Source organism: Lethenteron reissneri, chromosome 6 (assembly GCF_015708825.2).
Source record: "Lethenteron reissneri isolate LAM-NWPU_2019-01 chromosome 6, ASM1570882v1, whole genome shotgun sequence".
Lineage (NCBI taxonomy): Eukaryota > Metazoa > Chordata > Hyperoartia > Petromyzontiformes > Petromyzontidae > Lethenteron > Lethenteron reissneri.
This window is the reverse complement of record NC_083784.1, coordinates 2839327-2854566: the sequence shown is the minus strand read 5'-3', so window position 1 is coordinate 2854566 and position 15240 is coordinate 2839327. Positions and strand designations below refer to the sequence as shown.

At 54.7% G+C, this 15240-nt stretch overlaps 1 protein-coding gene across 5 annotated transcripts in view; it reads left to right on the top strand.

The window, feature by feature from the left end:
• LOC133353652 (actin remodeling regulator NHS-like) overlaps nucleotides 1-15240 on the top strand; it is a 120407-nt gene that overhangs the window by 99412 nt on the left and 5755 nt on the right. For 2 of the 5 annotated variants that reach the window (XM_061570067.1, XM_061570076.1), the window contains exons 5-7: nucleotides 6914-7151; nucleotides 9762-9893; nucleotides 11069-14836. In XM_061570067.1, coding sequence (XP_061426051.1) covers nucleotides 6914-7151; nucleotides 9762-9893; nucleotides 11069-14836 — 4138 coding nt within the window. Of the gene's footprint in view, nucleotides 1-5756; nucleotides 6113-6246; nucleotides 6373-6913; nucleotides 7152-9761; nucleotides 9894-11068; nucleotides 14837-15240 lie in introns of those variants that run through there. The other 3 variants (XM_061570092.1, XM_061570085.1, XM_061570101.1) reach the window with 3 other exon arrangements.

Below are 15240 nucleotides of genomic sequence, written 5' to 3'. Positions count from 1 at the left end.
ACCGGCCGCCGCTTGAATCGGACCACAGCTGCGTGTGCGGTGAATTTCGTAGCCCAACCGTGCAGATCGCAGGTGCGGAGGGTTGCACGTGACCCCCACACAACTCGAGGGCTTAATATTTGCAGCCATTCTCAATCCACTGATAGAAAAAGATGCTCCCGCCCCACCCCACCCCATTTACCATGTCGTTTGTTGAAGTCGTGTTTTGTTTTTAACCATACTTCGCCACGTTGGTCGGCGTGGGTTTGTTGAAGGGTGGTGAGGGGGCGTGTGTGGTGGGGGGTAATGCGAGTCTCACCACTGTGGCCGGGAATCGAACTTGGATCCACCGGGTTCAGAGTGCAGTGCGCTAACTACTACCTCTCCACCTGCTTAACACAAGCCAAACATTACTAAAATCTAGCCAAATTCACCGTAACTTTGTTTAACGTCAAGCGCGCTGCTTTAGGAAAAACAAGTGTCAGACAGCTGGCTGACCTTCAATAATGTCGTTCACCAGCGCAAGGGATTGTGGATAAGATGGTTGAGGGTTCAACAGAGGTGGCTCCAAAGGGCCTCGGGTTCCTCTTCTGGTCGCTTCCTCTGAAGTACAAAAAAGCCAGGATGCATCATGGGAAGAAGAATACCTCCCGCAGCGAACTCCATGCAAATGCACCGTATTTATTATAACCCAACCGATGACACCTGGGACTCGACGGCCTTGGCAAGGCACGCAGATTCGACAGCTACTTCGAAGAGAGGACGATCCTGGGAAAACCAGGACAGGTGACAAGGCCGAGTCCTCTCCATTTCCACAAACGTTCTTCATCCCTGACCTTATCCGCCAACTGGAGGGTGTGCGATTTGGTGGACACAGGGTGTGTGTCGTAAGCTTTTGCCAGGATGTGAAATGTAACTGTCGATGACCGCAATGATGGTGCCCAAACTGGATGGCAAACATTTTTTTTCTTCCAAAAAACGAAAAGCCCTCTCTCTCTCTCCGGTGCCGTCCATGACCCTCCCCCTGTGGCCACTTGCGCCGGCGACAGCTGCCGCGCGATGCGTGCGAGCGCAAGGAGGCTCCGGGCGAAGCCACGAAAACAACAACTGCACGGAGAGAGAGAGTCTCTCCGGCCAGACATTCACTGGAGTTCCCTTCCGCTCATTGGCATCAAATCATTCACGGACGTTTTCACCCACTGGTATTTGTTTTGTTTTTCTTTCGCCGAACTTACAAGAATTCTGGCCCATCACCAAGTCAACCCGGAATGCTGTTCTGTCCCATCACAAGCTCGGAAGCAAAATCAAGCTCGAGCCTGATTTGCACTCGGTTGGGTGCCCACAATGCGAAAGAGACATCTGTGAAAAAAAAGCTTTCTAGCTGATTCAGATTCTGCACCGGCCCCGTTGTCATGGGCGTTGTGGACAGCACGGGGCTGTGCAGAAAAATACGCTGCTGTTCTGTACTCCCCCGAACTTTGACCAGGTCGTGCTAACCAGCGTGGTGAAGTATGGTCAAACGACCCGAACGCTGTGGAGAGGCGCTCATCCTGCAGCGGATTGACCAGTGGGCTCTACGTGCATGCCAGAATCACGTGCAGCAGATATTGAAGGCAGAAATAATTTCAAAAGTTTTTTGTTTTTAATTGATCAAATTATAGAAGAGCAATTCAATGATTAATTTACAGGCCTTTGTGAACCCATTGCCAGATGAAGGCCTCCCCAAAGCCATGTTAGCCATGGGGTTGATCGACCATACTTTACCACGACGGTCAGAGTGGGGGCGAAACGAGGACCCGATAACAACACCGACACTTTCGCCAAGGCTGGGAATCGAACTCATGGCGCCAGGCTTATAGCGCAGCGGGATAACCACTGCACCACCACTCGACCCCTTCGTTTAACTTACAGTGCAACGAGTGTTTTTTTTTGCCGGGGGAGGGTTGGGTTCCATGATAGAAGTAGTGGAACTTGACAAAGCAGCATTGTTTGGTAGAAAAAACTACTGATTTTAAAGTTACTGGGGCAACTAATAGCCATGGGAGTTCATGTGAAGTCGCTAGGGGGAGCCATGTGGAATAACCAAGGGTAACCATGTGGAGTAACCAAGGGTAACCATGTGGAGTAACCAAGGGTAACCATGTGGAGTAACAAAGGGTAACCATGTGAAGTAACCAAGGGTAACCATGTGGAGTAACCAAGGGTAACCATGTGGAGTAACAAAGGACATTCCCCCTCTTCGTAGCCTGGTGCCTGGGCCCCATCTGACCCATAGTCCCAGGTGCAGTTACACCGCCTGCACACACTCCATAGCGATGCCACTGCAAGAATACCCATGAAACCTATTGATGAGATGCAGCATATGGCCTGCTTCCTCACTCCAAAAGTGGATTGTGGAGGGATGGGGACATCTGTCCTCTTCCACTCTGCCTGCGCTCATGCCTACGTTGTTGGGCGGAGTTGGGCGAGATGGTCGGGCCTGGCTGACGATCCACGCCGTGACCCCCCCAACTCGTGGGCCCCGAGTTGCGCCCCTCGTCGGCCGCTCTGGGAGCCACCGGAGGCTCCCCAGTGAGCCACGTGTCCCGTAGATTTTTTCTAATTCTTCAAACACTTCCCCCACCTGATGTAGAAAGCGTGAACGGCAATTCGCTGCGTGTGTGCAAAAAAGATAGGGTGGGTCAGGAGAGCTCTCGTGAAGATGATCCGACGTCGTGAACACAACGTTGGCATGGAGTTGCGTTGCTGTTCGGGATCTTAACCCTCGAGCAAAGTGGACAAATTCACCAACGGGGAGCGGATGTCACCGATAATTAGAACCTCCGAAGGACGAACGCACTCTGGAAAAGCATTGCAGGATTCTTTACGCTGGCATTTCGATCACGGTTGCTGAGCACAGGGCCAAAGGCCCAACGCATCAAGCAGCCAGCAACAAATGGCACTTTTGACTTTCTAATTGATGGTGGTTGGACACAGTGTGCAGGATGAGACGAAACAGTGCCTGTTAGACCGAGTGCTCAACACGGGTGGAGGAAGCAATGAGTGAAGTTGACAGGAACAGAGACCACGGTAGTAGCGGTAGAAGAGTGACGGGGAGGCGACTGACCACCGGGTGTGCGAGTGAGCATCGAGCGTCCTGGATCATCAACCACCCTGACCGTTGCTTCACTCTGTACTCGGGGGGGGGGGGGGGGGGGGGGCAAGTTAGGTGGTAACTGGGGGCCTCCACCCCTGATATGTTGGCAGTAGGAATTCAACTTGGGAGGAATTTGTGCTCTGCGCAACCGCAGTGATGGATGAAGGCTTTGGCAGAAGAAAATACAAACCAAGCTTCCTTATCCAGATTAGTAACACGGTCTTGCCGGGCCAGAGGTCAGATGAGACCGCCGTGCCAAGGAGATTAAAGGTTTTACTCCGGCTAAGAATAAACATTTTTACATGCGATGGGATGACCCGTGTGTAGTATTATCTTTGACGAGGTGGTATTTCGCGTCGAACGTGACCGGGATTTCGTGCCACTGCAATAAAGAATTTTTTCCAGGGCAGTGGCGATTGGCGGTGACGTGTCTGTGCATCGGGCACTATCCACGCGCAAAGTACTTTTGCAAGTACCGTACAGAGAGGTGGCAGCCGGGTGCTACCACCACAGATGTGGGTGGCGAAAGACAGCCGGGGGGGGGGGGCCTCATGCGATGATGGGACAGCGTTAATCAGCCACCCGCGGATAATGACCCATCCCCGCCATTAACCAAGCCGACCCACTGGGCCGTCACTAACTGGCATTGTTGTGTCATGGCGAAGGAAGCTGATTTGGCTTGAAATATATAAATATATAAAAGTATAAATGAGGGTAATTAACCAAAAGACTGGCGCTATTTTATTTGTATTTGAGGCGGTGTAACTAATATGAGGACGTGACACTGGCTGTCGGTCTGTCTGCCTTTGTGTGTGTGTGGGTGTTTGTGTGTGTGGGTGTTTGTGTGTGTGGGTGTGTGGGGGTGTTTGTGTGTGTGGGTGGGTGTTTGTGTGTGTTTGTGTGTGTGGGTCTTTGTGTGTGTTTGTGTATGTGGGTGTTTGTGTGAGTGGGTGTTTGTGTGTGCAGAGCGGTGGTGTAGCAGTTAACGCGCTCCGCTACAAACACGGCGACCCGAGTTTGAGTCTCACTCATGGCCAACACCAGTAACGATTATCTGAACCGGTCACGGGCCTCCCCTTGGTCGACTTAGTCTCAAATGGGTACCTGGTGCGGTATGATAACATCGCCACTGGGGAGACAAAGGTGGCCGGGCGTGGTTTTGGCCAACCACTCCCTCCTGTGCCGTGCCAGTCTTCATAAAAGCTCGCTGACAGCACTTGCCCCAACAGTCTGTTCAGGCTATACGGAGGATCTTTGTCTTTGTATTTTTGTGTGCATCCTGGGGGGAGTGGTGGTGTAGTGGTTACGGCACTGTGCTACGAATCCAGCGACCCGAGTTTGACTGATGAGGTCGACATCAGTGGTGGATATCTGAACTGGTCCTTGGCCAACCCTTAGGTCGGCTCAACCTTAAACGAGTATCTGTAAACCTCAGCACGTGGGAGACAAAGGCGGCCAGGGTGTGGTTCTGGTGCGCCGTGCCCTTCCACCATAGGTGCTCGCTAAAAACACCGGCCCCAACATTCTTTTGAAGGCTACGTGGGGGAATCTCCGTGCACACTCTATTTGTTGTACGCGACAAAACGCTTACGAACAAATGCCACGTGAGTTTTCGCGTAAATACATCTGACAAGTGCAGCTAAACAATTTATATACATTGTAAACATGTAAATTTACACTATACATCACATCAGTTCATGTCCGTCTGTGTGTGTGTCAGTCGCACTAACATTTCAGAAAGGCATGGATGTTTGAGTGATATAGACAAAGATCCCCTGTATAGCCCTTGTAAAATGTGTGGGTAAATGCTGCAAGCGAGACCCTATGACGACTGGAACAGTGCACCAGGCACTCAATTAAAGTCTGAGTGGACTAGGGGAGGCACGGTTGTTAGCTATGCACCACTGATGTTCGCCATGAGCGGGAATTCAGGTTGCCGGGTTCGTAGCGCAACTTACTAACCACTCCACAACCACTCACTCGATGCTTTGGCTGTGGGAAGGAATCTAATCCAGGTCACCGGGTCCATAGCATAGCTTACTAACCACTCCACAACCACTCACTCGATGCTTTGGCTGTGGGAAGGAATCTAATCCAGGTCACCGGGTCCATAGCATAGCTTACTCACCACGACACAGCAAACTTATTTCTGCTCGATTTTCACAAAAAGCCACTTTCAGCAAGCATGAAGCTGGAGTCACAATTTATAGTTGAACGTACTAAAAAAAATCTCAACTTCCCGTCATTTATATCACGTCACACTAAGTGACTGCCCTTGTAAATTCACGCTATAATAACAATTATAATAATGCCAATAAACAAGCCCAGTGAAAGCCATATGATGGCCATAAATCTGTATGGGTTTCGCACCACGGGGGGTGGGAGGGGGTGGGGGTGGTGAAGGGAGGTTCGTGGGGAGCTGCACTTGGGATGGGTTGGGTGGACCCAGGATTATAGTGGCTCATTCTCTAAGGGACACTGGGGAAGGGGCATTGGAGGCTCGGCTTGGGTTGGGTGTTGGATTCGAGCTCGCGGGAGGAGGAGCAGCAGACTGGAGAATTGGGGGGGGCGGGGGGGGGGGTGCACACGCGAACGAAACAACAGCAGGGCGCGTGCACACAATCGGCAGCCGCACACTCGGGGCTCGGGGGCGAGGCCGTGTCGTCCGTCCGTCGCGAGGAGAACCCCGAACGCATAAACCCGCGTCGGATTTCGTTTTTCATTCCTTTCCGCGGCCAGCGACGCGTCTCGTGAAGCTTTCCAGCGTTTTTGTTTTCGTCTCAAATCGCTGGCCAGAAAGCTAAGCTCTGTGAGTCGCCGCCGACGACGACGGTGATGACGACGAAGACGACGACGGGGCTGTCGAAGAGCCCCGCACCCCACGGATTGTCAGAGGACTCCCCGTCTCTTTGTTGTGTGTGTGTGTGTTCCTGCGACGAAGCTCCAGCCAGTGCTGATGTCGCCATGACGACGGGTGAATAAAAAACTTATTTGGCCGTAAGTACCGTGTGGGCGGTGGGGGTTGTAGGGGTTTGGCGTTTGGGGGCACGGCGAGGATGGCGTGAGGCTGTGTATAGGGCAGCGGCAGCAGGAGCGGTTCTGGTTTGCGACGAGGTCCATTATAGTCGGAGAAACCGCGGCGTCGAGCACATTTTTTGGGCTAAACGAGATTTTTTTGCCGAATCTTCCGTGTCGCTTTTCCAGAGCAATTGCCGACGAGTTCGTTGGATAGTCCGCATGCTCGCAGGAAATAATTGGTGAGTTTGCCGGTGCCCGTGTTAAACGAGAGGAAAGCAACTCGTGTGTGTGTGTGCGACAGACAGACAGCTGGAATAGTTCTGCCTGTCGAACGTTGGGTTCATGATCGCCGGGGTCGCGAGTTCAGATGGCGGTCAGCTCCCCGTGGCCACATCAACACGTTCGTTGATAACACGAGACTCTTAAATCGGAAGAAAGTCCATAATAGGCGATATTTTGGGTAATTGCTCTCTTTCTCAGGGCAGTGTTTTTGCGGAACGTGTTGAGTTTTTGTGGTTTGTGCGTGCGCACCCCACTGCCAAAGCAGTTTTACAAATAACATTGTTCCCTTCGTGGAGAGTCCACGGCAATTGTTTCCGCTAAGTCAGACGAGGCTGTGCCTTGTCATACTAACGTGGAATTTCCACCACCGGCTTCACCGGGGGAATCCGGCGCGGTGATCCGTCGCCCACCGTTTCAAATAAGCGCCGCTCCGTTCTGTATATTCTTGACCGCGGCAAAAATAACCAAAACGATTCTCTCCTCTCCGACGCCTCGCAGTGCCTCCCACGCAGCCACGTGGAGGAAGACGACGACGAGGAAGGAGATGAAGCGGTTGAAGAGGGAAGGCCGCCGTCGCTGCTGAGGAAGTACCGCAGGGGCCCCGTCCCCAACGTTCCGTGCACGTTGGACCGTCGCACCAACTGGACGGAGGAGCTGCCCCTGCCCACACCAGAGCAGCGCATGCGCGAGACCGCGTGCCAGATCGTCTCCGACCTCGTGCCCATCAACGTGTCCGGTGAAACAACGCAACGCGCGACTCCACGTACAGCCCATTTTTTTGTCGATCCGCTGCTGGATGAGAGCCTCCCCCTCCACTCCCACCCCTCGCGCCCCCCTGTGCGGGTTGAGGGGGTTCTTTGACGATACTTCTCCACGCTTGCCCGGTGCGCAGAGGTCGCAAACGGGTTTTGATTCCTTACCCGTACCTGTACCCGGCCGCACCAGGGTCGCAAATGGGTACCCGTACCCGTACCCGGCCGGGTATAGGTACCCGTTCCCTACCCGTACCCGTTCCCTACCCGAAATGAGTGACAAACGGTTACTCACCAGTGACTCACGGCCTATCCGTACCCGGCCACACCAGGGTTGCAAACGGGTACCCGTACCCGTACCCGGCCGGGTACGGGTAGCCGGGTATCGGGTAGGGTACGGGTATCGGGTACCCGGTTGCGACCTCTGCCGGTGCGGGTTGGTGCAGGCCGAGAGCATGGATGCCGGAGCATAGATGTGGGAGCATAGTGAGCAGGTAGTAATTTTTTGTTGACGAATCTTAATTGACTTAATCAACGTTTGTTTAGCAGTGGCCTGTCAAACTAATTCCGCTGGAAAACGTGGGTCGAGAAAAGCCTGAAGGCTTTGGCGGATGGGACTAAAATGTTACTTTATTTTATTTTGACATGATCAAAAGGACACTGGTCCGTTTATTATTATTTTACAGTTGTCATCGTCACGGTAATGCAATTAGTTCGCGGGCCAAAGATCCTGGAGGTCCATGCCAAAAACTTTCATGGAACAAACGCCTTTATATGGTCAAAAAGAGTACATTATATAACATCCTTGGGTTTTTTAAAACATAATCGCCCAATTACGCTTGATTGGACATGCATAGCAGTCGGTACCGCTGAAGTTTTGCCTCGTAAGGTGTAACGGCTGGTGCGATGTATGCTTTGGGACCACGGACTTTGATGACAATCATGATTTACAGCGGCTTGTCAATCCATTGCTGGTCATTGAGGATGTTTGCCCATTCTTTGGCACGCTGGTCGGTTTAGTTCGGTGACGGGGAGACACCAGGTTCATTGTCACTGACGTTAGCCATGGTAAGAAAGCAAACCAAGCTCGCCTGGTTGAGATTGTGGTACGCTAACCACTGCACCACAACTCCACCCTGGGTGATTATAGCAGCAATGATTCATGTAAGCAGCGGGAAAGCTTAATGAGTATTCTTTAAAATAAATATGTATTTTATTTTCAGAGCTGGAATTTAGTTGAATTAAGTGCAAAAGCAAAAGTGTCGTTCAGTCACTGAAGCCATCAACCCAGGATCTCCACTGCATCAGCTCAGCGCTTTAACCTCTGAGCCACATTTGGCCACATCAATATTAAGGTATAAATATTGGAATTCGTATTGTGTATGGTGTCCGATCGCTACTCGCGAGTCCACGTTTAGGACTGAGAGCCAAAGTACAGTTTTGGGGAAGCTGAAGCAATACTCTTTGGTTTTTTCGGTAAAGTCACTTAGGTAAAAAATAAAATAAATTAAATCACGACGTTTCGGAGGCAACACAAGCTTCCGTCTTCAGGTGGCACCGTCACAGAAAAATTGGTGTGATTTAATTTCTTTTTCTTTCCTTTTTCACCTACGTGACTTTACCGAAAAAACCAAAGAGTATGGACCCTTGCAGTCACGAAAACTTAAAATCTAGAAGCTGAAGCAATGTTAGAAATGCCTCCACTCAATTTCCGAGGCTCACAGTGGCTCACTCCACAGGTTGCCGGTTGGATTTGATTTCCTGGCAGGGCAGTTAAAATGACGGTGCAGGCTTCTTAAATCCCTCCCCCCCCCACCACCGCCTCTGTCCCCCCAGCATTTTAATTGGACGCAGCAAAGTTAGTCGCTCTGCAAGTCACACGTGGCGGGGTAAAGTGTGAGCCACCCCCACCTCTTCCAACACGTCTCGTGAACTCGGAAGAAGAGGTCAAATACCCTTCCTAGCTCTGCCCTAGTGTCGTGGCCTTGCGGTAGCAGTGACGCGAGCGAGCGATAACAGGGCTTGATTTGAAGCTTTCGTGACTGCAGGAATCCGTACTCTTTGGTTCTTTCGGTAGAGTCACGTAGTTAGAGATAAAATAAAATCAAACAAATCACGACGCTTGTGTTGCGATCGAAACATCGCGATTTGTTTGATTTTCTCTTCTTGGTTCTTTCGGTAAAGTCACGTAGAAGGGAAATAATAAAATAATTAAAATTAAACATAATCAAATAATTCTCACGACGTTTCGGCCACAACGCAAGCAGCCATCCTCAGGTGAAGAACAGGTCTGTCGGGAAGACAGCATCTGAATGAAACACCCCAGGCTTGGAGCGTATATTTAAGCTGGGTTGGATTTTTATATTTTATTTCTAACTACGTGACTTTAGCGAAAGAACCAAAGAGCAATTCCAGGGCCGCGCGCTTTGCCTTCACGACGGTTCACAGTGTGGTCCGCGTTCTGGGTCACGATTCCCACCATCGCACGACCTTCCACTTGAACAGGAGGTGGCCACATCTGCCACGAGTGGTACGGATCCCCTTGGCGCGCGCGTGCTGAATATCGCGTGTTGTCAATCGTGCGGGTGGCGCAGGCAGCAACTTCGAGCGCCAGGCCAGCGCGCGTCGCTCCTTCGCCACCTCGGAGTCGATCGTTCGTCGCAAGAAGCGTCTCCAGCGAAGGAAAACCATCACGGGCATCCCCGAGCACGTGCGCAGGGAGCTGGGTACGTGCGTGCGCGCGCAACAAACCGCACATATCGCACGTCACCGCGCTCTGCCACCGTCCAGCAGTGATCATGATGACCACCAGCCCCCCTCACGCAGAGATTCGTTATCAACCTCTAACTTCCCACAGCTGGGCAAAGGCCTTCCTCCGTTGAATCCATTACATCTTCTCCTGAGTTGTTCCTATCTTAAGTTTTCGTGACTGCAATGTTCCATACTCTTTGATTCTTTGGGTAAAGTCACGTAGGTATAAAAGAAAAGAAAAAGAAAAAACTTTTTTCATAAATTTTTTTTTATTAAATCACGACTTTTCGGAAACAACACGTGACTTTACCGAAAGAACCAAAGAGTATGAGTTGTTCCTGTCCGCTGGTAGTAGCCTCCAATCCCATCTCACTGCCATATCTTTCACTGTCTTCCTCTTGCTTCTTAACTATGCAGTGTCCACTTTGCCTTCGTAATAATGGTTGAGATGAGATGCATTTAAGCACACCATCAATAAAAAAAAATCACTATTTCTAATTTCTCATTGAATATTTTCCGGATTGGTAGACTGGAGTGGGCACGTCATGGCTTGTGGCCACAGTCGCAGCGAGAGGTAGCCTGGATGTGGTGGGCTGGGTGGGGGCATATTTTCTTTGGCTTGCAAGAACCCCAGCTAAAATTCAACCCTGCTCCCACATATAAGCCTGGCCCAAGCACCGCGTTGAGCTTGTGCCACACAGGTGCGGCACCGTCCCTCCCACTTGTGTCACGCCTCCTTCCTTGGGTCCTCGTGTCTGCCACCGCAATTAACTTCCATCGTTGAGCTGTACGGTGCTCTGCTCTCTATGACCTCCACCTTGATCAAATTCGCGCTGCCTAAAAAAAAACCCCCCACGTATCCGCACGGCATGGCGAAGCCTTGACCCATCGGTGGATGACGGCCTCCGGAAAAGTCTCACCGAGTTTCAGGACACCCTCATATCAAGAGGTTCATGCGTTGGGGTACTTTGGCCAATTTCTTTTAAATGATGGGAAAGCAAAGCAGAGGAACTGGAGAAAAGCCGCATGTACTGTACCCAATATCAGCACAGACAAGTCAGGAATCCAAATGGACATGCGTTGGTGTCTCGGGGCGGTTTTATTTTGCTCGGCGATGACACGGTGTCCGCTGTGCGCCCGGCATGCGCAGGCTGCTGCTACGGCACCGACGGCTGGCGCTGCCACTCGCTGTCACGTCTGGGCAACTCGACGTTCCTGTCGGCGCTGGAGCCCCGCGAGACGTGCGACTCGGCCTGCCAGACGGACGACGGGGAGCACCACCACCAGGAGCAGCAGCAGCGGCGAGAGAATCACCGGGGGGGGGCCCTGCTGGCGCCGACCCCCCACGTGGTGTCGCCCAGCGAGAGGCGCGTGCGGGCTCTGCTGCACCGGCGCGACGGTGCTCCCGACCGCATCTCGCGCTCGCAGGGGGACGTGCGCGGCCCGGCTCTCGCCACGAATGCCGCACGCCGAGCCGCGGCGGATATCGACAGCGACGACGACGACGACGACGACGACGATGACAACAACGATCGAGACAGCGGCAGGGGCGGCAGCGGTGGCGGCGGTAGCGCCGTCGGTTTTTCCGCCCGGCGGGAGTTCGGCCGCGACTTGGCTGCCGGACGCTCCCCGGTAACGGACGGGGATCGCCAAACGCGGGGTCGCGAGGACGCGGACGCCACGACGCGCGTGGAGGTGCATCGCACCGACTCGGACGCCCGGGACTCGGCGAGCTCAGAGGAGGGCTCCGTGTTTCTGCCCTCCAACTCGAGCGGATCTGACAGGGTATGCTTGACCAACCGAGGCGCCGACGGGACTGAAACGGCGGGGGACATGGCCAACCTCGGCCACGGCGAGTCCTTGTCGGGCGGCACAAGTCGGTTGAAAAGTAATGAGCGACCGAAACGTTTGGTGAACGGTGTCGCGCTCCCGCTAGCCGCGGCACGCGAGCAGCACCAGTGCACGTCACACGGACGGTCGCGCGCACCTTCCACCGCCCACGTTCAGGGCCTGCAGCTGAACAATGGGGCGCCGGTGCCTCCCGGGCAAATGCCGGCGGCGGCCACGTGCGCTGCCGCTGATCCGGACGGAGCGCCGATGTGCAGACAGAGGGGCGGCGGCGCCGCTTCGGAGGTTGTGGGAAAATGCGGAGCGGCTCGCGAAGCCGGCTCGCATCATCATCATCATCATCATCGGGGCGTTTTTCCCGAAACCGAGTCGTCCGAGAGGTCGGACGCCGGCTCCATGTTTTCGGAGGACATGGACGGCTACTACACCTCAATGCACTTCGACTCAGGGCTGCGCGGCCGCAGCTACAGCAGCGCCAGCTCAGAGCCGAGCCACCCCGGCAGGGGCATGCGCAACCGCAGCTTCTCCATCACCAAGCTGCGCCAGAAGCCGGCACCGCCAAAGCGCGATGTCTCTCTCCGCAGAGATGCGCAGCCTCAAATTGCCAGCGCCTGCAAAACCGGCGCCAGCGGCCGGCATTCCTCAGACGGCGCGAGTCTGGCCGAAAGCCAGGCGGCTCTTGCCGGTTGCTGCGCCCGGAGAGCGATGGTGGCGTCCCACGGCGAGGAAGAGAAGCTGAGAGCACTTAGAATTTACAACGGCACCGCAGGCCGGCACGAGGACGCGCTGCTGAACAACCACAGGGTACGCGATGCTACAGCAGCACCGCACGCAACAAGCGAGACACCAAAAAGCAGCAGCGCGTTCGTCAGCACCGCCAACAACGGGCCCCATCGGGGCCTCAAGATCCCGAATGGCGACGTCATCCCGGCCGCGGGCTATGCGCCGCACGACGCTCAGGAGCTCCTCGGAGGGAGGGCCTCGCCGGAGGGGACTCAGCTCGCCGAGTTGAGGAGGTCGCTGAAGCTGGACATCAAGACGACTCACGCCGCATCCACCTGCCAGAAGAACAACACCGCGCGCTACGAAGACCCGTGGGTGCTCCGAGACAACTCGGAGGCAGCTGCAGAGACTCCCACGGCAGGTCCGGAACGGGCCACGGTTTCATGCCAAGTGCCGGCGATGACACCGGCGATGACACCGGCGATGACACCGGCGATGACACCGGCGATGACACCGGCGGTGGCGGTGGCCGCCACTCCGACCGTCCGTCGATCCGAGTCTGTGGACTCCTGGAGCTATGACGAGATGCTCCCGAGTGAGGCCTACCACTCGCTGTCGAGCTCCAGCACGGCCACCGGCACCACGGTGGTGGAGTGCCAGAGGCTGGGCTCAGACGAGGCGCTGAGCGGCAACTCGCCGCGCGCCGCGCCCTCCTCGCCGGCCACCACCGCCTCGAGCCAGTCCAAGTCGTCATCGCCCGAGAAGGTGAGCAGCGTCACGTCGCCCTCCAGCGGCTACTCGAGCCAGTCGGGCACGCCGACCTCGCTCGTGCCGGCGCCGCTGTTCCCGCGCTCCGGATCTCCCGCCGTTGTCAAGGTCAAGCCTAAAGTCCCCGAGCGGACATCCTCCTTGAAGCCGCCCGTCACGCACAGGCCGCAGCCGCCGCCGCCGCCGGTGATGGCCGGCGAGTACAGAGAGATCGTCGCGAACAGTTACCCCGCGGTGCCCGGTTCGGCAATGTCAGCGGGGCAAACGACAAAGCCAAACCGAGAATCCCCCATGTTTCACTTTCCGCCGGACCCGTGCTTCGTGACCGCCTCGCTCGACGGCATTTTGCTGAGCCGCGTGATGTCGTCCTGCTCGGAACTGTACAGCAAGCGTGGCCACCTCGTGCAGTCCGCCTCGTTCCCCTGCCAGTACGCGAGCGGCGTCATGGGTCCCGTCAACGGCGGCGGCGGTGGAGCCATCAAAATGCAGGATCCGGCTGTTGCGGCCGTCAAGGTGCTAGATAGGCACGTGGGCAAGGTGGTGGGGACGCCCGTGCCGGACTACGAATTTGTCAAGCTGCGGATGGAGAATGGGACGTGTGTGCTTCCGAAACCACTGCCAGACCTCCTGACGGATTCACAGAGGCCGGCGCATGCCACAGCGCCGGTGTCAGCATATCACCACTGCGGCGCACACCGCCGCCACCGCCACTGCCAACCCGATGCCACGAAGCCCAGTGTGCAGGCTTCGGCGGCGTCACCTCACAAAGCTCAGGATTTCATGGACAGGAAGAAATGTGCAGACCCGACGATTGACTCTTCTGACCAGTATCACACATCAGCGGTGGCAGTGGCGGCAGGAGTGGCAGCAGAGACAGCGAAATGTGACATCAGTTCGTCCGCACGGGTCAACCAAGCCGAGGTTTCCTGTGCGGAGAGCGTTACTAAATCCAACAAGAATTCAGAAAGCGAGCCGCTTCCGAAATGCCTGGACGAATCGACTTTGACGCCAGCCACCCCAGCTCTGCTCCATCAGCCGTCGTTCGCTCCACCAGAAACCTCAAGTGCCGGCTGCGCGTTGGACAGTTCGGGGTCTCAGCTGGTGCTTCGCTCGTACAAAGATGCGGCGCCCAGCGGTCGGGAATGCCACCAGAACAACCAAGCGACAGCCACGATGGCACGCTCGCCAGCGTCGCCGTCCGTGTCCTACTCCGTGTCCGTCTCCCACCCCAAGTCGCCGCATGCGTTCACGGCAGTGTCGTCTCATCAGGGTTCAGCCAGCATCCAGGATGTGGAGCACAGCTCCAGGCCGATTGAAAACGGCAGCGCAAATATAACCGAGCGGGTGGCCACGTGCAACGGAGGGTCACCTCCGTGGGAGGATAAGTGCGAGCGGCACACAGAGGTGCCTGTGGCGGCTGTGAAAGAAGCTCCGGGAATTCTGGGTAAGGAGCAGCAAGTGAGAGGGAAAGAGGCGGTTGCCACGGAGACGGAGGAGGGCAGCACGCGAGTTTCGCAGGAGTCGGCTGACGACGTCGGCGATGAAGTGTTCGAGTTTCGAATGGCGAAAGTCGTGGCAGGTTAGTGATGTGGATTTCATGTCCGTCTCTTCGTTTGTTTCGTTTTTAATGTTTTTTGACATCCGAGTGATGTATTAAGTCGGATTTTTTCAATCGATCCTTGTTATAAAATGTTCAATTTGTACCTACAATCCAAAAACATGTTATGCAGTCCTAAAAGTAAAGTTAAACACTTTTATTGGTCCATATGAGGCCTTTTTTTGTTTTCTGGTAGTGTGGAGTGGCGCAGTGGTTCGTGCACCGTGTTGATTCCGGCCAACCTGCGCTGACCAACGTGGCTAAGTGTGGTCAAACATCCCCCATGCCCGGCACGGCATGGGGGAGACCTTCATTCAGCAGTGGACTGGCAAAGGACTGTACTTTATTCACATCAACGGCATATGCAGTGAGTACATATGTACTCG